This window comes from Gekko japonicus, unplaced genomic scaffold (assembly GCF_001447785.1).
Source record: "Gekko japonicus isolate JY-2015 unplaced genomic scaffold, Gekko_japonicus_V1.1 scaffold2793, whole genome shotgun sequence".
In the NCBI taxonomy this organism is placed as follows: domain Eukaryota; kingdom Metazoa; phylum Chordata; class Lepidosauria; order Squamata; family Gekkonidae; genus Gekko; species Gekko japonicus.
The window spans coordinates 114,710-141,625 of NW_015164744.1; the positions used below are offsets into that span (position 1 = coordinate 114,710).

Sequence of the window (26,916 nt, forward strand, 5' to 3'; positions counted from 1 at the left end):
GATTGCACTTTTTAAAGAAGCTGCTGTACAAACAACTGGAGGACTGTGAAGGCTTAATTCTTCACAGAAGCCAGAAAGCCTTCAGTGACAGGCTGCTCCAAGCAATCTGATTGGTTAGCATCAGCTGAGCAAAGAAAGACTTCTGAACTGCATGCTGAGAAGAGATTCAGTCAGATTGCTTTAAGGTGGTTTAGGGTAGGGATGGGCACAAACCTTGTCACAAACCTAAGTTCGACCCCAAAAATACCTGGTTCATGGTTTGTGAGCTGAGTGTCATGCGATCACACCTGTAACAAACCCCTGATGAACCTCCATAGTTTTTATGGAGGTTCGTGCAGTTCGTGTCGGTGGTTTGTGTGGCAGACACATTGAGGCCGATCAATTAATCAAAGCAATGGGGGATCTCTACTGGCCTGGCTGCCATGGATTCTCCTCCTGCAGCACACTGTAAATCATGCTGCAGGAGGAGAAGCTGACCCCAGGATCTGTATGCGGTAGGGAGGTCTGTCCTGGCCAAAAGCAGAACCTGGCTGCCATGGCGGAGCCATTTAAATCCTCTGGTTCTGTTCCATGACTCTCCGAAGCAGGGGGGAGCAAACCCAGAAGGTTAAATATGGAGTGAAGTGCCTCCCAAGGGCATTTCACCCTTTCCTTTCTGCTGGCCATGGCTTTTTCTGGGCAGCAAAAAGGAAGGGGTGAAGTGCCTCCAAGGGGGTGCTTCACCCCTTCCTGTTTGCTGGCTGTGGCCAGCAGAAAGGAGAGAGTGAAATGCCCCCTGGAAGGCACTTCACACCTTCCTATCTGGTGGCTGTGGCAAGCCACAGCCAGCAGAAAGGTGGGCGTTAAGTTCTCTTGGGAAGGCACTTCACCCTTTCTTTTCTGCTTGCCCAGCTGTCTTGGGCCTGCTCACACAACCCATTTAAAGAGGCTGCTCCAGGTAGCCCAAGACAACAGGGCCAGTGCAGACAAGTCTCTCCCCACTGGCTCAGCTGTCACTCTTGGGCGCTCTCATGCAGCCTGTTTAAAGGGGCTGTGCCAGGCAGCCCAAAGTGGGGATGAAATGTCTCTGGGGCCAGGAAAAAGGTGGAAGGGAGTCCCTTCTGGGAGATCCCCCCACTTTCTCCTGGTCGAGGCTCACCCAAGCCAAGAGAAAGGGAGACTCTTCCCAGAGGATCTCCTCCTCACTTTATCCTGGCCACTGCTTCCCACAGCCAGAAGAAAGTAGAAAGGAGTCCCTTCCCAGGGGATCCCCCTACTTTCTCCTGCCTGAGACTTTCCACAGCCCGGAGAAGGGGGGGAGCTTCCACCATGCCACAGGCATATGCTGCGCTCTCCCAGCCACAGGTAGTTCCTGGCTGCCATGGCTTCTCCTCCCCTAGCACACTTTAAACCATGCCACAGAAGCTGAACCCAGGATCTGCATGCAGTACTCCCTTTGCATCTGTAGCCCACAGAGGAGGCATTCTACCACATGACAAACCTAACAAAATGAACCGGTTCAGTAAATGGGGAGGTCCATGAAGGTTTGTGGTTCATGCAGCCCCACGAACCATGAACAGAAACAAACCTTGATTTTCCCGGTTCATGCCCATCCCTAGTTTAGGGAGTAATTCTAAGTAGGTCTACTCAAAAATAATTCTCATGTTATTCAATAATGGCTCGTATGGCCCAATGAACCACGAACTGAAACAAACCTCCATTTTCCCAGTTTGTGCCCATCCCTTGTCCAGATATACCAGATTACCCCATTCACATGCATCTTAAAGAACTTCAAATTGTTGATAGGTCAGGGTTGCAGAGGTCATGCTGATTTTCCTCAGCAATGCTTCTATACATTGTAAGAAGTCTAGTACCCAGGGCAGATGTTAGACGATGGCTTTCTCCCTCCCTTCAGACCCCTTTTAAAATCAGTGTTTATGTTGATTACCTTCCAGTCCACTTGTACAGAGGCTAGTTTTAGTGATATTGCATTTTCTGGGGTAGAAAATCAACAATTTAACATTTAAATTCTTTACCAGCACTTTCAGGTATATGACATCTGGAACTGGTAATTTCTTAATTTTGTTAGTTAAGCCTAGAACTGCATACCTTGTTACCCTTACCAAGAAAGCAGCTAAGGACTGGGCTTTAGTCTAGCATCTCCCACAGCAAAGACGAGTGCAAAGGACTCATTTAGCTTCTCCACAATTTCTTACCGTATTTTTAGCAGTCCTTTTAAACTTTTGCTGTCTAATGGTCCCACCACCTCCCTGGCTGGTTTCCCACTTGTGATATAGTTAAGAATTTTAAAAGAATGATTTAGCAATACATTTTCTATTTTAGCAATATTTCTAAACTGTCAGCAACATTTTTAAATGGAATGTTTTTAATATTATATTCCTCTAAAAAATTTTTTTCACATGCCTTGTTGTCAGCTTACAGTTGTTTTGCCACAGTTTGTGCTCCTTTCTGTTTTTATAATTTGGGCAAAACCTCTTTTGTTTTTCAAAGAAGGCTTCTTTCCTTTCTTGAACTTTGCTAGTTAACCACAATGGCATCTTCTTGCACTTGCTCGGACCTTTCCCAATACGTAGCATACATTTTTGTCTGCGCTTCCAATAGATTTTTAAATAGCCTCCAGGCATTCTGAAGAGATTTGACCTTCTTGACCCTCCATTTCGACTTCCTTTTTATTGAACTCCCTTATTTTTCAGAAGGTTCTATTTCAACAAATTTATGTGTGCCATTTATAGTATTCTAGCACTTTCCCTATACCACATTTTTCAGGCTTTGCACCAGAGACTTTAAGCACTGCAGTACAGATCTCTATCATTTGATGAAGGTATTATGTTCTTTAGCTGACAGGAAAAAAGATCGTTACCTGTCTGTTGCAGCTACTAGATGAGGTCTTGTTGAATTTGTGCTGTGTCACATTCTCCAGATATTCTATTTTTGATGCAAAAGCTTCCATTTTGGTTTCTTTTTCACCGCTATTTACAGTCGTTTTCTCCTCTCTGCTTCTACCTTTTTCATCTGAAAGAGTCTTTTGTAAAGTCCCATCACTGTGTCTTGATTCCTGTATTAAAAAGAACACACAGAAATTCTCCACCCCCAAAAAAACTAGTTAAAAACAGATGGTATTATTCAAGGCACACAATTTTTTTTGCAAAATTCAGATACTACCACCACTCCACTTTGGCTGAGCACTATGTGATATACTGTAATAGGTTATACATATCTGTTGGAGATCACCCCTTTTACAAAAGTTGTAGACCCTAATTCATTTGATTTCTCCACACTACGGTTTATCTGGGTCAGTGCTGAAGTTCTGCTGATTTAATCAGCAACAGACCTGCAACATGTAGAACTAGTATAGATGCAGTCTTATGATGTTTTGTGGAACTGCAAATCATACATGGTTAAAGAAAGCTACTTTCCTACACCACAGCACACAGCTGGAAGTCTGCAGCCTCTTTCATGCCCTCTGAGCTCCCAAATCTGCTGCTGCTGTTATGTAGGAAGCAGGTACAACATCTCTGTTGCTATTCTCACTGTAGTAGGTGAAGAATGAGGGGAAATACCTGAAGATGGACAAGTTGTACAGGCCTAGAGCTAAATGATGCTAGAGCCCAATTCTGCTCTGTAAGTCAGAGGAAATGGAACAATCCAACATTTAATTGCTGATACTTGCTGCCCCAGTTTCAGCTACAGAAATTCCCCTTTCTTCTGATGCAGCTACTGTAAGCTCTTGCAAAGGTTTTATTAGGACTGTTAATGGCTGGGTTATTATGAAAATGGATGAATCTAAAGAATGGGATGGAGAGAGTAAAAGAGAAAATTTTCTCCCTGTCCCCAAATACTAGCACTTGAGGGGAATCCAATGAAATTAATGGGCAGTAGGTTCAGGACAGACAAAAGGAAATACTACTTTACACAGAGAGTAACTAAAATGTGGAATTCGCTGCCAGAGGATGTTGTGATGGCCAAAGGAATAAATAGCTTTAAAAGGGGATTAGATAGATTCATAGAGGATAAATCTGTCAATGGCTTCTAGCCATGGTGTCTGAGGGAAACCTCCACATTCAGAAGCACTAAGCCTCTGAATCCCAGAGCCAGGAGACAACATGAGGAGAAAGCCTCAACCTCTATGCCCTGTTGTTGGCCATCCAGAGGAACTGGTTGGCCACTGTGTGAGACAGGATGCTGGACTAGATAGATCATTGGTCTGATCCAGTAGGGGTTTTCTTATGTTTATACTAGAAATAAGGCCTGTGGTGGAAATAAATACAATGAGCTCTAGACAGACTTCAGAAGGGTATAATGACACAGAATCCACCGTTTTCTCCAGGGGAACTGATCTCTGCCATCAAAAGAGTGCTCTCCAACCCTCACCTGGAGATTGGCAACAATGGTTCCCCCAGAGGAAGTGGCTGGTTTGAAGGGTGGAGTCTATGACATTGTTCCTGTCTGAGTTCCTACCCCTCCTCAAACCCCACCAGGCTCCACCCTTCAAATCTCCAGGAATTTTCCAACCTGGAGATGACAACCTTATCTCCTTCCCAGCCAACCATCAATGTACCATTATCTGCCCCTCTGGCTTCAGCTTTCCATCTCCTTCCCCCTCCCTGCAGCCTCTACCTAGGAAAAGTACAGCCTTTCTCCACAGTGGGGACCAAAGCAGCTTACATCATTCTCCTCTCCCCCTTTCGATCTGCACAACAACACTGTGAGGTAAGTTAGGTTGAAAGTCTGTGAGTGGTCTGAAATCACACAATCAGCTTCCACAGGAAGAACCTGGGTCTGACAGACCTTGCTCTGAAGTGCTAGCTGCTACGTCACACTGGCTGTCGGGGGGGGGGCACCTCAGCAGGGTATAATGACACAGAGTCCACTATTTTCTCCAGGGGAAATGATCTCTGCCATCTGGAGAACAGTTGTAATTCTGAGTGATCTCCAGCTGTCACCTGGAGATTGGCAACAATGGTTCCCCAGGATAAAATAACTGTTTTGGTGGGTGGAGTCTATGGCAGTGTACCTGTCTGAGGTCCCACCCCTCCTCAAACCCCACCCTCTCTGGGCTCCACCCCTCAAATCTCCAGGAATTTCCTTAGAGTTGGCAACCCTGTCTTCTTCCCAGCCAACCATCAACCTACCTTTATCTGACCCTCTGACTTCAGCTTTTCATCTCCCCCCACACACACCTGAAGCCTCTACCTAGGAAAAGTACAGTCTTTCTCCTGCTTAGTGGGGACTCAAGCAGGAGGGGAAGCAGCTTCACCATGGTATAATGACTCAATGAGTCCACCCTGCAAAGCAGCTGTTTTCTCCAGGATAACTGATCTCTGTCATCTGGAGAGCACTTTTAATTCTGAGTGATCTCCAGCCTTCACCTGGAGATTGGCAGCAATGGTTCCCCGGGAGAAAATAACTACTTTGGAGGGTGGACTCTATGGCATTCTATTCAGTTGAGGTCTCTCCCCTCATCAAATTCTGGCTACCGTAGACTTCACCACAAAATAGCCAGGAATTTCTCAACCTGGAGCTGGCAGCCCTAGTCAGGACCACTATTCCCTCTAAGCTGAGTTAGTGTGAGCTAGCTCACAGTTTTTTAGCCTATGGCTCACACATTTTTGTCTTAGCTTAGGAAGGATGGCTCCAGGGCAAACTAATTTATGCAGTAGCCAAATCGCTCGCTCTCAACTTTAATGCCAGTAGCTCACAAAATAGAATTTTTGCTCACAAGACTCCACAGCTTAGAGGGAGGGACTCAGGGCTGGCCCAAATTAGTTCCCTACAAAGGCCAAAGTAGGCCTGGAAAGGGCCTCCTGCCTTTGTCTTTTTACTGACAGAACCAAGCTTGGTTTCCTAGCAAAAGCCACTGGGTGGGAAAGTTAGCTCCACAGCAGAAGAAGAGAATGGTTTGATGGCCAGTGGCCAACCTCAGTAGCTAGCCAGCCACAGAGGAGACAAGCAGGAGAAGTGTCTTCAACAGGAGAGACAGCCATTTTGGCAGTTTATTCTGACAGGGAAGAGTGGCCAAGCTGGCACTGGGAGGATGAGAGAAGCAGACCCAGCACCCAGCCAATGGCACACAAATACTCTTGAGTGACGGTTGATGGGCCAATGGCTGATGGAGCACACAGCACAGCCAGTGGGAGAGCTGGAAAGTGCCAATATGTTATGGCTTTTATATGTATCAGATGCCTATCCAGAGCTCATTTGGCACAGAATGAACTCAACAGAGTACACAAGTTGGGTCCAGGGCCCTAGGTAGGTTCCATTTGGCCCCTGAGTGTACATACCAAGCAGTGCCCCCAGGATTGTTTGAAGTGTGAAAACAGCACAGGGGGAAAGGCTGAGGCTTCCTCTTCATGCATAGGATGGTTGTAATCTGAATCATAACTGGGCATGCAGAAATTGAGGAGAACTTGCAACTTCTGCGTGACTGGCCAGCAATCCTGGAGGGTTTTTTTGCTATCTTTTGGGCATGGAGCAAGGGTCACTGGGGGTGGGGGGGAGGTATTTGTAAATGTCCTGTGTTGCGCAGGGGGTTGGACTAGATGACCATGGAGATCCCTTGCAACTCTATGATTCAATGATTCTAGGACACAGGGTGGTAACATCTGTAGTGTACGAATTTATCTTTCTGCCTGTCCTCTACATCTCTTCTGAACACAACCGAGAAACAGGGTAGTGTGTTTTTGTGAAACTGCATTGTTCTTCTAGGACTAACAAGAGTAGTTTGTGAGAGAATCTTTTGTTTTTTCAGCAGTGAGAAGTAAAAACACTTGCTATGAAAACACTCATGAAAATGACTTGGTTGCCCAAGGGCTAATTGTTATTTTTGCTCATCTGAATGTCTTCATGTCAAAATGATGATGTTTTGCCTGCAAGGCTTCTTTGCCTGCACCGCCAGCCCGAATGGGGACCTGTGAGTTGCATGGCCCTTGGAGACCTTTCAAAGATACTGATTTACAACAGCTGTTCCTCTTTCCCCCACCAAACATCTGACAGCTGTCTTTTTTTCTAGAGTCCTGCTAATTCCACATAGTCCTCTCAACAGATGTGATCAACAAGATCCCCACTATTCCGAACAGGGTTTTTGAAAGACTTTTTCAAGTCCCATTCTCCATACTTGGAAGAACTCAGATTTTTTTTTTTTCCTGGAGGATTGTTCCTTATTAGGTCTCATCCTTCTGTGTGTAAGATCTGGTGTGGTTATGGAATCTTTAGGGAGATGTCGAATCCTGGATTTTGCCTTTTGTTTCATTCAGTCCCTTATACCAGTTAGCAACAAAAACTGATAATACAAAGTTTCAGGATCATCTGCATTACATAGGCTCTTGATATAAATTTATAGACTAAATTAGTCTGCCACTCACAATATACTGACTATACATTCTCAGAAACTTGGCTTACTCAGAAGTGAAAACCTGTTCCCAATATGTTCTGACAAGAGACGTTTGCCTGAATTTATCTCTAAACCAGACTGAGTTGGTTTTATTCTAGCTCATTAGGGAGAAATATTCAAGCAGCTTACTGTTTCTTTCAGAATTCATTTTCTCCATGTCAGTACCTGTGGCCATTCATGAAGTACCTGTTTGCCCGCAGAATCATTATTCACTCTAGCTATTCCCATGAAGCATTAGTGTTTTTATGGGGTACATTTTAGATTATTTCCATGGTTTACCTTCTTGAGAGTTATACGTTATAGCTTTTATTGGTAAAAAGAAGAGTCGGGGCCCACTTCGAATTTGTAGTAGAGTGAAATCTGATACTGATATTGTGTTATTGTTTCCCATTCATTGTGATTATAAAGAAATCAGCAACAGCCCCCCTAAATTGGACACCATTTGTTCAACCTTGTTTCATTGAAGAAAAACAGAGAATACAGTACCAGTAAGCAGAATGAGATATTTTCAGGGCTCTGTCACAGAATTTGTATGGGTAAATTGCCCTTTTTCCCCATTCACGTTGTTTTGAGTACTTGTGAGTCTTAACAAATACTTGTTACTTTTGAGTACTTGTGAGTCTTAACAAATATGAAGTTTAAATGACAGGAACTCCAGGAATGTAGACCACTATTGGGTAATACACCAACCTGCTAAAGGAAGTAGCAAGTGTGTTCTTTCATGGTTATCTAGTACCTAAATTTAATTATGGTTTCCGTTGCCTTCTAGATTTCTGCTCTTCAGTCCAACACCCTCACTCGGAAGGTGAAGCGGACGCTGCCCAGTCCCCCGCCAGAAGAAGCTCACCCCCCTTTGGCCAGCCAAGCTCACTCACAGATGTACATGCCTGGCCTTATGCAGAAAGGAATGGGAGGGCAGGCCATTCAAGTGACCAAAGCCGGCCTCCTCAAAGACATTGACCGGGACTTGAAGCTGGTGGAACATGAGTCTACTAAGCTGCGGAAGAAACAAGCTGAGCTGGATGAGGAAGAGAAAGAGATTGATGCCAAGCTGAAGTATTTGGAACTGGGAATCAACCAAAGAAAAGAGTCTTTGTTGAAGGATCGGAATGTGCGCGATTATCCCTATCTGCGATGCCTGGGGGAGAACAGGGACTACATGTCTGACAGTGAGCTAAACAACCTTCGCCTTTCCAGCTACGAGAGTGGCAGTCTCCTGGTTAGGCCCAGCACTGCTCCCTCTAATCAATATGCTGATTTCTCCAGTGCACAGTACACATCAGCCTCTTCCTATACCCCATATCAGTATTCCTCAGGACAGGCTGCCCCACCAGGCCCAGCCACATTCCAGCAAACAAGATTTCAGCCCCCACCCTATCCTGCAGCTAGCAATGCCCCTGCTCAGAATGGCTTCCAGGCCAGTCAGATGCCTGCCTATCCTTCCCAAACTACGTATCAGCCACACAGCTTCACTCCAAGCACCGGGTATCAATCTGAATTGGGCCTGCAGAGCCATCAAGGCTTCCGGCCCCCTTACCAAGCTCAGACCACATATTCCAACCAGACACCTTTGCAGCCTGCTCAAAGCACGCTCTTTCAAACCCATGCAGACACACACACAACCTCCCAGAAACCACGGCAGACATCTCTAGCTGATTTAGAGCAAAAGATCCCCACCAATTACGAAGTGATCAGTAATCCCACCGTGGTGATTTCTGCTGCAACACCAGAAGTTACATATAGCACCACAACAGTTACCAGCAGCTATGACCAATACAAAGCCCCAGAGGGAAGGCCAACAGACAGGAGTGGTGCGGTACAAAGTCCCTCCACCAGCTATTCCTCCGACTCTCTCTACACCAACCTAGAGCAAAACATTCCTCGGAACTATGTAATGATAGATGATATCAGTGAACTGACCAAAGAGAGCACTGCAGCGGAGGGCCAGAAAGGAGATCTGCAGTCACAGAGCAGCAATGGACGGCACATTAAAGAAAAAGGTGACCTGGCCGATGCAGATGTCTCCAGTCGGCCTTGCTGCTATTCTAAAGGAGAAGAAGAGTCTGAGGAGGATATGTATGATCATCATGGCCCTGACCACCGAGGGAAGAGCTACCACAGGGGCCCAGAGAGCAATGGGAGGATGACTAGCACCTCTGGCTCCTACTACTATGGTGACAGCGATTACAGGCATTCCTCTCGCCCAGAAAAACATGGGTCGAGTATAGGAATACAGAAACACACATCTAAGAACTTGGCCCCGGCTGTCATCTCTTCCAAGCGCAGCAAGCATCGGAAACAAGGTATGGAGCAGAAGATATCAAAATTCTCCCCTATAGAAGAAGCCAAAGATGTGGAATCAGATCTAGCCTCCTATACAGTAACCACGTCAGTCAGTAGCAGCAGCGTGGCGTCCAGAGCAAAGAAGCTGCAAGACGACATCACTTATGGCCTCAAGAAGAATGTATATGATCAGCAGAAGTACTATGGCATGTCTAGCAGGGATATGATGGAGGAGGATGATAGGGCATATAGTGGTGGACGATCTAGATCCTCTGGATATGTGTCAGAAAAACTGTCAAGCCGAGAGGTCGGCAGCAGGAGCAGATCCTATGAAAGGGAGAGCATGGAGAGACCTCCAAAAGGAAGCTCCAAGCCTTCTTCTCTCAGTATGGGTCAGAGTCGTGGGCGACCTCCAATGCGCACACAGACTTCAGAAGAGGAAAGCCCTATCAGTCCTTTGGGGAAATCCGTGGGTGTGTCACGGTCCTCCGGTGGACCTCTCCCTCAGTCTGCTGGAGACAGCTGCTCCCAGTTCTGCTCCAGTCACTCATTGCCTGATGTACAAGAACATATCAAAGATGTGCCAAGAACCCACTCCTACAAGCATGAAGAAGGCTACATCATGGATGATTCACACTGTGTTGTTTCAGACAGTGAAGGTAATGGCTACCTGTGGTGACTTACCCCAGAGCATGCTCAAGCAGGTCATATCTGCAAAGACAGTACCCTGCCTGAGTTTGCTTGCCATGTGCCTTTCTCCCCCATTTTGCTTTCTGTATTGGTTGTCTTGTGTTAGCACTCTGCATGTCCTACTGGTGCTCACTGCTTGTTCAATGTGATAATGAGCTAGGATCCCTGTTTTTTATATTTCATGAATGGCTGATGTGACATACCATACATGCATGTGATAAGCACCTTGCATTCTTTTATTTCATTGCATGGCTTCAACCTGGGCTAAATTCACACCTTTGGATTAGGAGATTGACTGTGATCTGTTTTTGGTTTCTGAAGCCTATCACTTGGGTCAGGAGGAAACAGACTGGTTTGATAAGCCGAGGGAACCTCGCTCAGAGAGGATGAGGCATTATGGTGGCCACTCCTCATCCTCCCAGAAGAGGGGTACAGTTAAGCATACCTATCATGACTATGATGAACCCCCAGATGAAGACTTGTGGCATCAAAATGACTACTCCCACCCACGCCATTCCTCTTCCAAAGAACATAGACACCATGGAGATTATGGGAGGCATACCTCATCCTCTCGGCACTCCAGTGATGATCTGCCAAGGAGATCGTCTAGGCAACACCCAAGAGATCCAGGCCGCCATGAATCACGTGGACATGGACAACCCTCTTCCCAGAAGAAAGCTCAGCAAGCAGATATGAGAACACAGCCAGGCTATCCTTCCAGCTCTGCAGAATATTCCCAGCAGTCCCGGCAGTCGTCTGGCTACCATCATACCTCAGAGCCCCAAAAACCACAGAGGCAGATGCAACACGGTCCATCATCTCAGCAGCCAAAATCAGAGCCACTTTCCCATCCGCAACAGCAGCAGCAGCAGCAGCAGACGAGGCAGCAACAAGCGGGACAGCAGCAGCAGCAGCAGCAGCAACAACAGCAGGCTTCAGCCAGGCAGCAGCAGCAGGCAGGCAGACAGCCTCAGCAGCACCCAACAGCTCCTTCACAGCAGTCTTCTCAGCAACAGCCCCAGCAAGCCAGGATGCAGCAACAGCCGCAGCAACAGCCGCCTCCGCAGCAGCCGCCTCCGCAGCAGCCGCCTCCGCAGCAACAGCCACCACCTCCAGGGACCCAAGCCCAACCCTCCACACGGCCAGCCCAACAGCAGCCTGGGCAACCCCAGCCACTAGGCAAACCACAGTCAACTGTCCAAGCACAACCTAGCGCTCACCAAGCAGGACCAGTAAGTAGCAGTTCTCCTTTGCTTTCTACCAGTTATAGAGTAGGCAACCACTGGTGCAAGCACTGGTTGTGCCACATCTTGGTATACATAAAGGTGAGAGTACTGGGCACAACTATGGTCTGTTTTACGGAATAGGGTGTGTGCAGAAATGGCAGTCACTGATTGTGCATGGATTATTGCCCAGTCCAGCAGACAGAATTATACAGTATAAAGCAGAGGTGTCAAACTCACAAGGGCCAGATTTATTTATTTATTATTTTGACTTATTATACCGCCCTAACCCCGAAGGGTCTCTGGGCGGTTTACATGGTGTGTTCTAGAAACACTCAATCCCTGACTAAGGCCACATGATGAAGGGGTGGGACTGCCTACCTGCACCCTAGTGGTGGGCCTGTTGTTGTAGCTTCTGGCTCGGCATTTCTTTCTGGCGGTCTCTGGCGTCTCCCTGGGAATGACTGCTTCGTTGAGGGGACCGTTCCTGGTGCACGCTGCATGCTCGCTTCCTCGCCTCAGCTCCGTCTGACATAAATGTCACTTTGTCAGGCCAGGCCATGTGTGCTGTAAAATGTAATCCCAGGTACTAGAGATATAAACTTTATAAAAGACACAGGCAAACCCAATTGATATTATTTTTTACTAAAAATACAAACATGCTTAAAACACTAACATTCTTACAGTACTTTCTTAAAGTGTCTCCCTGATGCCCACCCTCCCACTTCCACCACCCATTACTCGTTAGCACTGGGACATAATGCACAGCCTCTGTCATCTGGCAATAAAGATAACGACCAGTTGCTCATGGGCCAGATAAGAGCCCTAGATGGGCCACTTCCAGCCAACGGGCCATATGTTTGGCATCCCTGGTATAAAGTCTTCCCAACAAATGCAGTACAGGAACTGATAAAGGTCCTAGAATGTTACAGAGGAGGTATTCTGCTCATTGGCACATCTGAATGGCAGGTTTGGAAAGAGCCATAGAAGATCACGTGCATTAAAAAAGTGGGAATGAGGCTTTTTACACTATAAATGTTTAGCCTTGGCTGAGATCATAGGTAGTGCCTCAGCAGCACCGGTGGGGGGGATACAGCATCTAATGGAGAATATGGGTACTTAAAGGGCTGATTAGTGACAACCAATGACTTGACAATTACATTTTGGGTGGGAAAGTCTGAGGGGAACATCCTGAGGTGGCTTTCATGTTGCAATTATTTCTCTCTAATTTGCACTGTGATCCTACTGCCCAACACCTGGGAAGACATTTTTTAAAATCTTTGTTTACTATTACAGCCTAAGACAGAACAGAAAGATGCATCCAAGCCTACCACAAAAGTGCCACAGGTGGGGAGAGCACCCCAAACACAGCCACAGGGAACAATTGCAGGAGGTAAGCAAGCTTTCCTCTCTCATAGGCCTTTTCTACACTGGTGGTTTCCCTCGCTTTCCCAGTGCCTCTCCGTCACGGTATCTTTTTATTTCTGCATCAACACCCATTTTCACTTTGCTTTTCCATCAGGTTTACCTTTAGTTCTGCATTGGCCGTCGTCCCCCTCAGCTATCAGTTCATTTTCAGTTTGCTGTTTCCCCACCTTTTCCCAAAGTGGTTTATATGCAGATTTTCCCCTAGCCTCACTTCCAAGCCAAAGTTCTAGAAAGCAGAATGATTGCTTCAGACTTTTTAACTCCACCCTTTATCCAGCCCCTCTGTTCCCACGTCACTGCCCACAATGATATTGTCCATCCCACTCTGCATCATCCACCATCCTCACCCTTCCATCATTGCTTGCTTTCATCATTCAAGTTGGGGGGGGGGTTGATCCAGAAGAGTCTAATTATATGACTTGTACGCTAAACTTTTTGATCCAAGTGAAAAATAGTGATTGACAAGAAACACATTAAATAGCATTTACCCTAGCTTCAGCTATCAAAGGATCATTTTTCCCACCTCTGAAAGCTCTGAACGGGTTTGGGGGGGGAGGGAAACGGGATCACTGGTGGCCACTGAATGTCTGGCTGAATGTTCTCCTCTTACCTCACATCACCGGTTCCATTATCATACCCCACCTCATTCGCGTCTGCTAGCAAGAACATCCGATCTCTGCACCAAATGACAATAAGCAATGGTTTTTCCTCCCTCTGTGAGCTACATGGAGTGCTCAGTGTGATTTCTTTCACAGTTGCATTTTGCATTGGTTGCTGCAGCTTTGAAAGGCACCTTTCCCTTGCCTAGTGCACCCCCAGCCATGCCTTGTCTGAGAGTGGCACAGCTTTGAATTGGGTGGGCTCCTGCAGCCTGGAAGCATGGAATCTCTGGCTTTGTTATCTGTTTTTGAGAATGTTATTCCCCCCCACGTCAGGTAGAGTTGCCAAACCCCGCAGTTTGGCAGGGGTCCCTGCTTTTGGGGGGCTTCTACCCACCACCGGCCAGCTGGCCGCCGGGGGAAACCCCGCCCCCAAGCCCCAACACCTGGAGCCACCCCTCTCCCTTCTCTCTCAAGAGAGAGGAGGGAGAGGGGTGTGCGGGGGGGAGGAAACACCAGCTCCTTTAAGTGCAGGAAGCCGGCGTTTCCCGGAGAGGACGGAGAGGGGCGCATGGGGGGAGAATGGCAGCTTCTTTAAGTGCAGGAAGCCAGCGTTTCCTGTGCACCCGATCTCCGTCAGGTGCAGGGGGGGGGAATGCCAGCTCTCTGCACTTAAAGGGGCCCCTTTAAATGCAGGGAGCCAGCGTTTCCTGTGCACCCGATCTCCGTCAGGTGCAGGGGGGGGGAATGCCAGCTCTCTGCACTTAAAGGGGCCCCATTAAGTGCAGGGAGCCAGTGTTGCTGGAAGATTGGGCGGGTGGGGGGAGATGTCCCCAACATGACGTCATCATGTCGGGGATGCCCCACCCCCTCCAGGAACGCCCCCCAAAGTCCCCCGCTGGGGGTGAAGATAGGACTTGGCAACCCTAACGGCAGGGGAACAGCAGGAAGTGTGATCCCGGCCCAGTATTCACACATCATGCATTAGACTACCAGGATGTATCAAAGAACATTAACATTGCTTGGTATTTAACCTTTAAAAAGAGAAGTAATCTCTAAAGTACAAGAAGTGGTTGAAATAGACAAACTGACTACGATATTAGAGAACAAAGATATAAAGGGTTTCAATAATAAGTGGGGAAAGTTCTATAAATGGTTAGAGAAAAGTAAGCTGTCAAACTAATTAATGGAAGACTCCACAAGTTGATGTATGTATGTAAGATATACTCTATATGCACGATGTAATGCACTTTTGGAAAATAAAATAAATATAACATGGTAAAAAAACATTGCTTGGTATTTATGATGCACACTTTAATGGTGGAGATCAGCCATTTTTCTTATGGTGTCAGTTGACTGTGGCATGGGGGGGGAGACGGAACCCTGCCCAAGGCAACATTGGGCTTGACCACTCAAAATACACCACTTTGCATTATCCTAGTGACCAATAGCAGACCAAAGATTCACCTGGTTTTCTCCAACTGCCAAATTTTTTGCATAGGCATGCAGAAGGAATAATCTGCATGCTCAGCAATTCGGGGGGGGGCAGAGTCATAAAAAAAGGTGCAGAGTGCAACTGCAGAAATCGAAGTAAAAGCAAATCGAATTGGCAGCACTGAAAATGAGGAGAAAACGGTACATTGGACCTACCTGAAGGTTCTTTCTCTTCAGTGGGGGAGAAGTCATCCAGCAACTGGTTAGGTCACGCCTCTGCTTGCGGACCGGCTGGCTCCTTGCGATCAGCCGGCCCCGCAGTGGAGGAGCTGGCGTTCTGTTGCCATGGCGCGACTCCCAGCTGCTGAACGCTCTGCTGCCCAACCCCTGAAGCAAGACCGGATTTAGACTTGCTGAGGCCCTAAGCTATACAAAACCCAGAGGCCCCCTACTGTTTTAAATTACATCAGCAGGTCTCAGAAAAATTTAAAATATATACGCCTTTTTAATATTTGAAATCATTTTTTATATTGTGTTTTTATTTGAGGCCCCAGCAGATTGCGAGGCCCTAAGCTGTAGCTTATTTAGCTTATGCGTAAATCCGGCACTGAAGCCTCGGGAGTTATAGGCAGCTGCTCCTCTGTGTCCCTCGATGCGGCCATGTTTCCTCCCTCCGTGCTTTGAAGGATGTGTGGCTGAAGTCTTACTTCTTCTTTCTTCGTCCTCCGGGTCCTCTGTTGTACTCTGACCCGTTGGGAGGAAGATCCTTTGAAAGGGAAATTTTTTCAGCTGTTTTTAAACTATTTTTCTGCTAAGGTAGTACTACTGGCTTGGAGCAGGAGCTCCAGACGTCCTACCGAGTGCAGGGACTATGCAGAAACTGGAGAGGTCGGCCAGGGCCACTCCAATAGGAGCCATGCAACAAAAGAAATTTGCATAGCCTATCGAGTGAGCAGAGGCGTGACCTAACCAGTTCCTGGATGACTTCTCCCCCACTGAAGGAGAATGAGCATGCAGAAAGGGTCATAGATGGCTCCTTTTCAGCATCTGTCACTGGAAGGAAGACATACTGGCAACTTATTAACTAAAGTTCAATTATTATTGTTGTTGTTATTATTACTAGTACTATTATTATTCAGGTGGGGTAGCGGTGTTGGTCTGAAGCAGCAGAACAAAGTTTGAGTCCGGTGGCACTTTTAAGACCAGGTGCCAACAATACAGCTCCAACTTCTTGTGTTTTTGTATTGGTATCTCACCAACCACATAATGCATGTTCAAATGTTAATATTTTTGTACTCTCAGAAATACTGTGATGATCATTTCCCCTTTTTCCTGGTCCAGGTGGCTGAATAAAGATTAGTGATGACCTTGAAATACGTTAGGGTGGAGGATAGAAGCCAAAGGAGAGACCATTTAAAATTCTGCAGACTGCCACCTAGGCCTGCCCTAAGCGATAGGATGGGGCTCCCATTTAAATGCATTCATATGTTTTCCTCCAACAGGCATTAAGCTGGGTCCTAAGCCAGCTGGAGCACCCACTTCTGCTGGTGCAGCAGCTGGTCAGCCAGGAGCAGAAGGTGAGAGTGTCTTCTCCAAAATCCTGCCAGGAGGTGCAGCAGAACAAGCAGGCAAATTGACTGAAGGTGAGAGAAGGCCTTTCTTGCAGACTTGTCCCAAAGGTCTATGGAGCAACTAGCCAGAACAAATAGAAGATCTGTGTTCCAGTTCACACCTATGAGAGCGGGTGAAAAAAAAGGAAAGAAAAGCGGAAACAAAAGGCAGTAAAAGTCAGAATAAGGGAAGTGGGGAAGGGATAGTAGTGCCACTGAAGAAGCCAAATCCACTAGCATCAGAAACCATCAGCGCTGCAGGACATTTAGTCCTTTGGCTGCAAGGGTTGCTAAAGAACTCATAAAAACAAATGAAGCTGCCACGCTGTGTTAAAACAGAGGCTCTGTCTGGCGCACTACTGACCAGCAGGGCTTAGGCATTTCCCCAGCCTTTGTGTTATAGATCCTCTGACACAAAGATGCCAGTGACTGAATTTAGGACCTTGAGCTCCACTACTAAGTTAAGTTCCCCATGACTTATCTCCAAACTAAATGCTCAAACAATAGGAGACCATGTGGGAATGAAAGAAGTTTCATCACAGAGATGTTGGGACAAAGACTGATAACTAGATAAATGAAGGGAGTGGTGTCTATGGAATAAAAATAAGTTCTATAACTAAAGAGTGGGACAGAAAAGTAAGACGGCAGATAGGGCTGAGAGCAAGCCATTCTCTGGAACTTGATAAATGCATCAGGGATTGATTTCTCTTTTCTTTACATCCATAGCTGTGTCAGCGTTTGGCAAAAAGTTCACATCATTTTGGTGAGAGAACACCACCAGGTGAGTCACCTTTGGTCTTCCATATATACAACCACCAGTGACTTTTAGAACTGTCAGACAAACCTCAAGCCATGTTTCGTGTGCCCTGGCCAGGGCAATCCTGAGCCTCCTTCAGTGATTTCTTACTTGCAATGCTACAAGTGCACCGACACCTGGACATGGGGTTAGTCGACTGCCCCCTTAACCCAAGAACCCATCCAATTACAAGACACCTTCTTTTCCTTTCTTGTACATTTTCCTTTCTCTTTCCAAATAGTTCCTCTCTTTGCTCTCCCTCCCCCCTCAGGAGTTTTGGAGAATACATGAAGATCACATCACTGGAGTGGAAAAACCTATGAAGAATCCAGTGAATTTAGTCTGCTGCTCCAGACTCTGGGTATAAGAGTGAGTGTCACCAAGTGGTTTCTAGACCTCCATCTGGCTCATTCGGGGGGGGGCAGATACTGGATAATTCTTTTTACCTTATTCTGAAATGTCACAGATATGAGGCACAACAGCTACGTTGGAACAGCTACGTGTTTTTTACTCATTCACATGATATCCTTCTCTGTTTACTGCAATTTGCCACTTACTTTAAATTAATTGAGCCACATCCAGTCAAGTGTGCATTCTAATGCTGCTAAACACTTCCTTAATGTTCATAGCATATTATATACACTGTGAAGAATTACAGGGAGTCTTTGCCCTTACAGGCTCTGTTATGTAGAAATGACTGGCTTGGGAGAGTGAGGAAGAGGTGAGGGACAGAAAATGGGAATTGCCCTGACACAAACATGTCAATTTCACACCCGAAGCTGCGGGGCTGCATTTTGACTCGCGGCTTCGCCCGATTTCCTCCGCAGTTTTGTGATCCTGGTTTTTGAGGATCACGAAACTGCGGAGGAAATCGGGCGAAGCCGCAGGTCAAATGCAGCCACGCAGCCTCGGGTGTGAAATTGACAAATAGTGTCGGGGCAAACGGCGGCTGCGCCGCGAGGCAGCTATAGTGCGAAATCGCCCTTTGTGAAAGAAAAGGCAGAGGAACTTGAAACAGGGAAGAAAGGCACTGAAAATCATATTTATTGTTACTTCTATGGAAAGTTGAGAGGCCACTCCAGATACAGGGAAATGCATGAGAGGAAGCACAGAGACAGAAATAAACAGACGTAAGGGAGCTGACAGGGCATGAACTAAGGCAGAATAGAGGGAGAAAGCAAAAGAATTAGAATCTTGAGATTGGTATGAAATATGACAGGAAGCCAGTACAGGGAATTGTGGGAGTTCTGCAGGAAATGGAAGAGACAAGGAGTCCCCAAAGAAGGCAGTTGGAAAGATGGGAAATCCAGGAGAGGACAGTGCTTCAGCAACTCAAGGAGAAGCTGGAATCGAGGAGAAGAGTATAACTGATGGCATCAAAGATGGAATAAGTATCTGGAAGGAATAAGGAGATGGATGCAAAAAGTCAGAATAGGGCCAAGAGACCAAGTTGGTAGTGAAAACTGGTGAGCTGCAGATTGGAGACTGCGTAATGCTTGTGTGGCAGAATAGCCATGCAGTTGGCAAGTGTGAGACAGCATGAGGGAGCCACAGTGATCCTTAGAGCCTGCTTGTCAGGCAAGGCGGGGTATAAATACAAATAATAAATAAATAAATAGAGAGGAGAAATTCAGAGGCAGGGAGATCAGAGACACTTCAGCACTAAAGGAGAAGATGAAATCACGGGTGATGTGAGGGGAAAGGCAAGAGGCTGCGGCAGCAGAGGTCTCATCACCGTGAATCTTCAGATTCCTACAGATCAGGGTGGGAGACCGAGAGAGGAAAGGAGCAGAAGTAATCCAAAAGGCACAGCAAATGTTTCCTGTTTGTGCATCAGGGCATCATAATCCCTTCAGTGCTGCAGGACAGTTAATCTGCCATGCACAAAGTGGTCAGCATGATGTAAACGGATAGCAGACAGGAAGCACAAAATGAGGATATTTGCCTCTGACTTTTACCAAGTGAGACCACATCCTTTAGCATTCATTTTCAGTAGTACACAGCTGTGTCCATTCTGAGAGCAGCAGCTGTGATTTGGAACCTGCTCAGTGGAGGCAGCAGGCACAATATTTGCTCTGTCAGCAGAAAGCAAAGGCTGTTGTAGGAGAGGGAAAATAAGGAATAATTTTATACATTGCTGTGCTGAGCCCCCCCCCCCAAGGCTGTGTGGCCCATATGCAGAATATTTCCCCCTCATAATGCAGTGAAGAGATACATGGCAAGTGGCTATGCTGCCTCTGAAACGTATCTTCCCTCTAAACTTCAGAATGCTAGCAATCCAGAGCTACGTGGGCCTAGCCCAACTGTCATATTTGGTAGGAGAACTGAGATGGCATTTTTGTCCTGATAATTCTAGCCCATAGATATCTTAGGAACATAATCCCCTGTATAGCTAAATCTCCTTTCATGGCTCTGTCTGTTTCTCCATTTTAGAGAGCTCACTGAAAGGACTGAAAGCTTTTTTTGATTTGGGGGGGGGGGATTGAATTTATACCAACTGAGGTAAGCGCATTGCTTCTTGCAAATCCTGCCTCAGCCCATACAATGCAAAGTGAACTGGGTCTTCATCATCCCAGCTGAATGTAGAGGTGTGAACAAAGAGCTGGGCTCTTTGGGAAACTGCTGGATATCATTTTGTCCTAATCTGCTAGAAACATCATCACAAGTGTGGACAGCTGGTCTGATGGCTCAGTTGCTTTGATACTATCCTCTTTCCATTGGGAAGGAAAAGATTTGAAGCAGCAGAATAATATTAGACATTTTTAGGCTGCATTCTTGGTGAATACCCTAGAGGGGTCAGTAAGGTGGGTACCAGACTATTGATAGGAAATAACATTGCTGTAAATGTCATATTTCTGCCTTTTTTGTCTCATCAAGCTTTTGAAACCATGGAAAACCACTAGGCTGTGAGACTGAAGGTGGAAGAGGTGTTTACACATACATCTGCCTGTGGATCCTATAAGAAACTCCTTGAGGACATCTGAGCCAACTGTTACAAAGGGCTTTCAGAAGCCACCTGTTGTCGACATCGTGGTCCATGCCATGTGAGCCCTGCGGGGTGAAGGCAGATCTGTGGTCTGAGAGATCATATTGAAAAAATGTTTACAGAACATGGGCCCCTTCCAACTTGTCACACAGGCTGGCTGCTCTCGGATGCTGGAGAAGATGTCTGGGTTGGACTCCAGAGACTATTCAGCGCTGTGGTTCCCTTTGTGCCTAAGGTCTAATCTTGGGAGCCATGGCCCTTTCTTGAGATTATACACAGAGTTTCTCTCTCTTACTGAATTTTAACTCTAGACTCTTCATAGGTTTTTCCTGCTCTCCAAGATGTGCTTGAATTGAGGGCTGGGAGCTGGATGCTCCGTTCTCCTTCACATTCCAGTTTGCCCCGTCAATCCCTCTACATGCACAGTGTTTGTTCCCTCTCATCGTCCCTACAGTGGAAAACTCGGGACGTAGAGAACTTTGACTAGGACCTTACACTGTTTCACTACTGAGATAAAGAGGCCATAGGACTCTGAAAGGCAGTGCATAAACTGGCTGAATTTGACTGAAGCAAATGCTGGCCAGGCATGTCTATCAGCCACCCCAAAGCCATCCTGAAGCCATTCTAAAGCATTCAAATGGCAGTGCTTTCCATTGTTAGTGTTGCTCATTGTTTTATGTATGCCTGGGGATTTATTTTTATTTCAAAAACAGCCTTAATCATTCCACTTTTATTTACATGTATACCTCATCAACAACCCAGCAATTGGGAGGTTGGATTTTATGTTCGGATTTTTGTGAGGTTCTTTTGTTGTTTTTTAACTTTGTATTGAACTTTTTTTTTTCCTCTTTGCATTGTACTGAATTAGCACATGGGCTGTTGTCGGTAAAAGCAATAGAGTGCAGAAGGCTATAAAGAGCACAATCCAGTGTGGTGAGAGCAAGAGCGATTGCCTCTGCCATCCTCCTTCCTACTACTGTGCAATTCAAGTCCTTCTTAAGCCATTACCAGTGGGCATGCTCAGAACAACAGAGGAGCTACTTGGAGCAGAAATGTCATTGAACCTGCTAGTAAAGAGCTCCTTGTGCTGCCACCTGCAAGAGCTGAAAGAAAAACCTGCAAAACAGCTCCTTTTCTAAGGCTGTAAAGAATCCAGCAAGTGTACAGTTGCTCTGGTTTCCCATTTGTTTGTGCTGTCCGTTTTCCTGCCCGTCTCTCGTCCACGCTGAGCATGCTCAAGAACAACAATTCATTGGCGTGACCCATAGGAGCTTCCATTCGCCATGGGTAAACAGCGAAATGATTCTCATGTCTAATGTTCTATGCAATCAAATAACAAAAATTTTAAAAAACAACTGTTAATATTTAATAAGTTCAATGTTATGTATAAGGATTTAATTGCAAATGTGCTATTGAGAAACTGGATAGATATCTTTATATTGAACACCTGTGTGTATGAAGTTTTCAATTAGTGGCATGCTTGACCCACTTGAGGGACACTTTTGCCAAAGGGTAGCCATAGAGCCGTTGACTGTCTCTGTCTGTTGTAGAGCATGGCTTGCTACTTCTCTGCACGGTTTCATCTACTTAGAATGCTTGCAGTTCTTTGCTTGAAGTTAATTTTTTTCTCTCTCCAGTTGGTTCATCTTCTCTATTGAATGCCATTAGCAGAGTTATGCACTTGTTATTGAAGGCCTGTCAGTGACACTGTGAAGTGTAATTATCCTGCAGAGTGTAACACCAGATGTTCCCCACCGAACTGTGTTAACTCTCTCTGCCCTTTGTCACATCCTTCCCTGCAGTAGCCACGAGTCCCAGTAGTCCGCTACTAGGGGAGCCTAGGCTTCGTCTAGACCTGAAGCACATTCTTCCTGGCCAAACATTAAATACAAATTATTTGGGATCACCACAGGCTAGGCAGGTCTTCCAGAATGGGATCCACTGATGACCTCTGTAAGGACAATTTAAACAGCTCTGGCATAAATTAGTGCCTAGAAACCACTCAGTGTTTCTTTCCCAGTTTCAGTACCTGAGGACCAGCAGTGGTGGCTGCTGTTCCCACTAGTGCAACATAAATGAATAAAGAGCAATTGAACCACAGCTCATGGAGCTTGGATGCTGATAGTTTTTGACATAGATTCTAGCGTCTAACACAATCCCTCCCACCCACAATGGCCATCCCCCTTGGTGGAACGATGACATTAAGAATTTCTTGCACGACTGAACTGAAAGGCAGAGCTCTTTGCAAAAAAAAAAAAAAAAGGGAGTCTGTGTGACCCTTCGAATTGAGAGAGCAGTTAAGAAGCTAACATCTCAGCTACATGATAGGTTCCTAAATACAAAAAAGTCATTCAGTGCAGATTAAAGAAAATGTATTTATTTATTTAGGGTATTCTTACGCCACCTCTCAACAGAAAGCGGCAGACAATAAGAACGGAGACTGAAATAAATACAGCAGATCAGTAAGCATAAAGGGCATTTCACATATTATGCAGATTTGTCATCAAGCCTATACTGAAAAAGGAGCTGCAGCTGATGGCATCTTTCTATATGATACATGTTTGCAACGGTATTTTTCAAACTCGCTGTATGTGTACACCTGAAATGCCTAAAAAGGGGGAATTCATGCTGTAGCCCTTAGGAAGATGGTGAGATCACAGGAGGTTTCTATAGCCATCAGTTATGAGTCTGAATTATATATAGATCTTTATATTCTGACAGAGGGGAACTCAACCACATAGTATGCAGTGACTTGGAGGGCTTAGGGGATCTACCATATAACCAAAGAGTGCTACCTTGAAATACCATAAGCAGAACTATAGATGAAGGCACCTTTCCATGGACTCTCAAGAATGGACAATCAGAATATGGTCATACTTTGCAGTGGGTTAGGACAGTAATAAATTCTTTGTCCTCTGAAGTGTTCACAGAAATTACCTATACTTCTGGTTCGTCAGCTTGTTTCCAACTAGCATTATGAGTAAAAACTGGTCCCTTTCCTTCTGAGACATCTGATAGTTGCTGTCTACCTAAGCAAGTTGCAGTCATTCCCCCTCCTGCCCCACTGTGCAAAAGCATGACTATAAAGGCCTCTGGGTGGTTGTTTAATGGCTGCTGAGAACAGGACTTGGGTTTTTGGCGAAGATACAGCCATACTACCTAGGCTACAGAACTTTGGTTCCATTCTCCCCTGCCCCCGCTATGGTAGTCCATGTAGTCTCAATCTTAAGCAAATCTATTCCTCGAGAGGCAGGAATGCAGTGTGTGGAAGATTTCACCAAGGTAATCCGGTGACTAAAGGAAACCTCCACATTCAGAAGCAGTAAACCTCTGAATACCAGTTCCAGGAGGCAATATCAGGGGAAGTCTTCGGCCTCTATGCCCTGTTGTTGGACATCAAGAGGAAGTGTTGGCCACTGTGTGAGACAGGATGCTGAACGAGATGGACCACTGGTCTGATCCAGCAGGGCTCTTCATATGTTCTTATGACAATGATCTTGAGTAGCCAACATAGCATACTTCACCAGCGAGAAATCATTTTTAGAAACAGGACACAACAGTTGACCTAAGCGTTGGTGTTTCATGTTGGAGATGAAAACAAAAGCTATATATTGCAGTGCAAGCTAACTCTGTTAGTGGGTTCCCAACACTCACTTGGACTAGGCAGCACCTCTCCCTGTTGTCTCATTGGAGCAAATGTCTGAAAATGGGAAAGTAATTTGAGAAAATGCTACTTGCCTCCTCTTGGGGCTTGGGGCTACCACCACAGCAGCTGAGATGATGAGCCAAGACTTCTATTGGAACTGCGCCCAGGGCGGAAGGCTTTCATGGCCAGCATGGGTTCCTGGCAGCTGCTTCAATTAGGATAACAAGATGGGCCAGGGAGACTCCCGCTTCCCCCCCCCCAAAAAAAAAACCAACCCAGGGATTTGTTTAAATCATGAGCTGAGCAAGCCAGTTGGAAGTGGTTCTGTCTACCAGGGTTTTCTCAGCTACACAGACCTCTTTAGCTAGGGACTCCCCAACAATGACAAGTGCATAATCTGAGGATGCTTCTTCAGGGCTCTTGGTTGAATTTGTGTCCCTTACAGGTTTCTCTCAGCAGTGGCTGCTAAAATCCCCTCCATCCCTTCCATTGTAAATATTTGTACAGTGTGTATAAAACAAAGCACTACTCATGTGGTATGAAGAACAAAAAAAAAGAGTCAACTCATAGGCCCTTCCTGTGGGGCTCCATCTCAGTGACCAGCACACCTGCCAACTCTTGCTTTTGTGTACAAAAAGATCGACAAACAAAGCCTGGTGTTTGTGGCTGGCTCCTTTGGACTGTTCCTCTTCTTGCGAAGCATAGCAGAGTCTTGTAGAGTTGTTGTGGCTGTCACATGACATGTCCCTTCCACACCCTCCTCACCCCTCTTACCTGTCTCTTGAGTTGTTTCCTTTTCTCTCCCTCTCTTTATTTTTTATTATTTTGGAGGTGGGAAGGGTTGTGTATAAAAAAAAAAAGTCAAACAAAAGAAGTTTACAATTGTAAGTGCAATGACCTAAAATCCTTTATCTGAACATTGTAAATGATGTGTGTGTCCTGCTGTGCTCTGTGAGAACTTGTAGTATTTCAGTGTACCACCACCTCATGTATTGTGACTCCGTATGGGAAGTTGCCCTACAAGGTATTTCTGTGGAAAACAGAATAAAAGGACTTGATATGATTCACAAGGTGCTCTGGTTTTGTCCCTGCCTGCTCAGGAGCCTTGAAGTTGGGGGGGGGGTTTCCTCCCTCCACCCATGACTACCTAACTTTGAGACATTCAGCACACCTGCTTCCAAGGCCTACAGTGTAGATCTGAGCAAACTTACACCTTCTAAGTCCATTGCAGTCAATAAGCCTGGAAGAATGTAACTGTTTGGGATTGCACTGCTGCTGCTCACAAGTGGTAAGTACACCTGTGTCTGGGCTGGACTATTTCAGACCGCAGGTGGGAGTCACGTAGTTGAATTCTCCTTCACATACCAAAGAAATTCCCTTCATGTAACAAAACAGGATGCCAACCTTCTTCCAAACATCTGGTTTTTTGTCTGTTTGTTCGTTTGCAGGGAGTGTGTAGTTCTGAAGGACATAGGCCAAAGCTGACAAACATTCGAAGACATTTGGCACTGCAGTATAGCTGCATCCATCATAGCTGTCACAGAGCTAGCAAGCAGCACAGGCTGTCTTGGCCAAATTAGGTTGGGAATTTCCAAGATCTGAAAGATTTGCCTAGTCACAAGAAGCCTTTCTGCATACCAGCAACCCACATCATTGTGCCCACATCACATCATAATCAAAATGAAGTGTGCCACAGGAAGATGCACCCAGAACTGTTGGTTCTAGAGAAAATATGGGCTATACACAATTGTTCATATATGCATAGACCTGATCTCTCCAATCCACCTTCAAAAAAAGGAGAAAAAACGGCACAAATTGGTCCCACAGATAGGTCATGATATGCATTTGTTTATTTTTTTTAATCTTGATTTTCTCTACTCAAAGTGGAATCAAACTGGCACAGTATGAGAAAAGCAACCACCACCCATCAAATAGAAAAAGCCTACCTGTTATCTACAGGCAGAGGGAGGGAAGGAGCAGAACAAGTCGCAGCAGCTGTGCCCTCGATGTAAACGGTCTCTCCTCCAGTGCCCACATGTTTTCATAAAGCTGGAGAATACGAGGCTAGATGCTGTCCTTCCATGTGTACAGTATCCCCGGGCAGGCGAGTGTGTGGACCAACCCAAAGAAACAAGCCAAATTAAATGGCACATATGCATACTAGTCTCTAGTCTGCTCATTTGGGAGAAAACGCCAATCCTAAAAGTGACTATCAGTGTGGAACCTGAGCAAATCCATCTACCATATCGTACATTTAATATTCTTGGCTGACCCCCATGTAAATAAAAGAAACGGGGGGAAACAGGAATTCCCCTTTCCTGGTGAGTCCACTTGTCTTACAATACTTCTCAAGGGAAACCACTAGAGCACAGATCTAACATTTAAAATTGGACATTTAGCTGCTTATCCCTAGTTAACCACTAGTAAGGAAAAACTTAGGAGATTCTTCTGCACATTGTCTCATAAGAACATAAAAAGAAGCCATCATGTGTCGGATCTGTGGCCCTTATTGTTAAGGAAATGCAGTGTGATAGGAAAAGCAAAATATACATTCAAACCAGGATATGCAGAAGGCACATGTTGCCCTCCTAGAGGTTGGAGAGGAGGAGATCAACAGGAGGAGGGAGCTGGAAGGGAAAAAGTCCCTAAGAATAGTGATCTAGGTAACAAAGGGATACCTCAGAAGAGACAAGAGGAAAATAGAAGGATTCGATGTGTCCACCTTACTAGTTCTACTCTCTCCCCCTCCCAGAGTTGTCAACTCTGTGTTGGGAAATAGCTGGAGATTTTAGGGGTGGAGCCTATGGAGGAAGGGGCTTGGGGATGGGAGG

At 45.9% G+C, this 26,916-nt stretch overlaps 1 protein-coding gene across 1 annotated transcript in view; it reads left to right on the forward strand.

The window, feature by feature from the left end:
- BSN (bassoon presynaptic cytomatrix protein) overlaps nucleotides 1-17,424 on the forward strand; it is a gene marked incomplete at its 5' end in the record, with an annotated part of 43,352 nt that extends 25,928 nt beyond the window's left edge. Inside the window, 5 exons of the mRNA XM_015409631.1 lie at nucleotides 8,160-10,332; nucleotides 10,685-11,595; nucleotides 12,883-12,979; nucleotides 16,550-16,690; nucleotides 17,384-17,424. Coding sequence (XP_015265117.1) covers nucleotides 8,160-10,332; nucleotides 10,685-11,595; nucleotides 12,883-12,979; nucleotides 16,550-16,690; nucleotides 17,384-17,424 — 3,363 coding nt within the window. The remainder of the gene's footprint in view (nucleotides 1-8,159; nucleotides 10,333-10,684; nucleotides 11,596-12,882; nucleotides 12,980-16,549; nucleotides 16,691-17,383) is intronic.
- Between the last annotated feature and the right edge of the window lie 9,492 nt (nucleotides 17,425-26,916).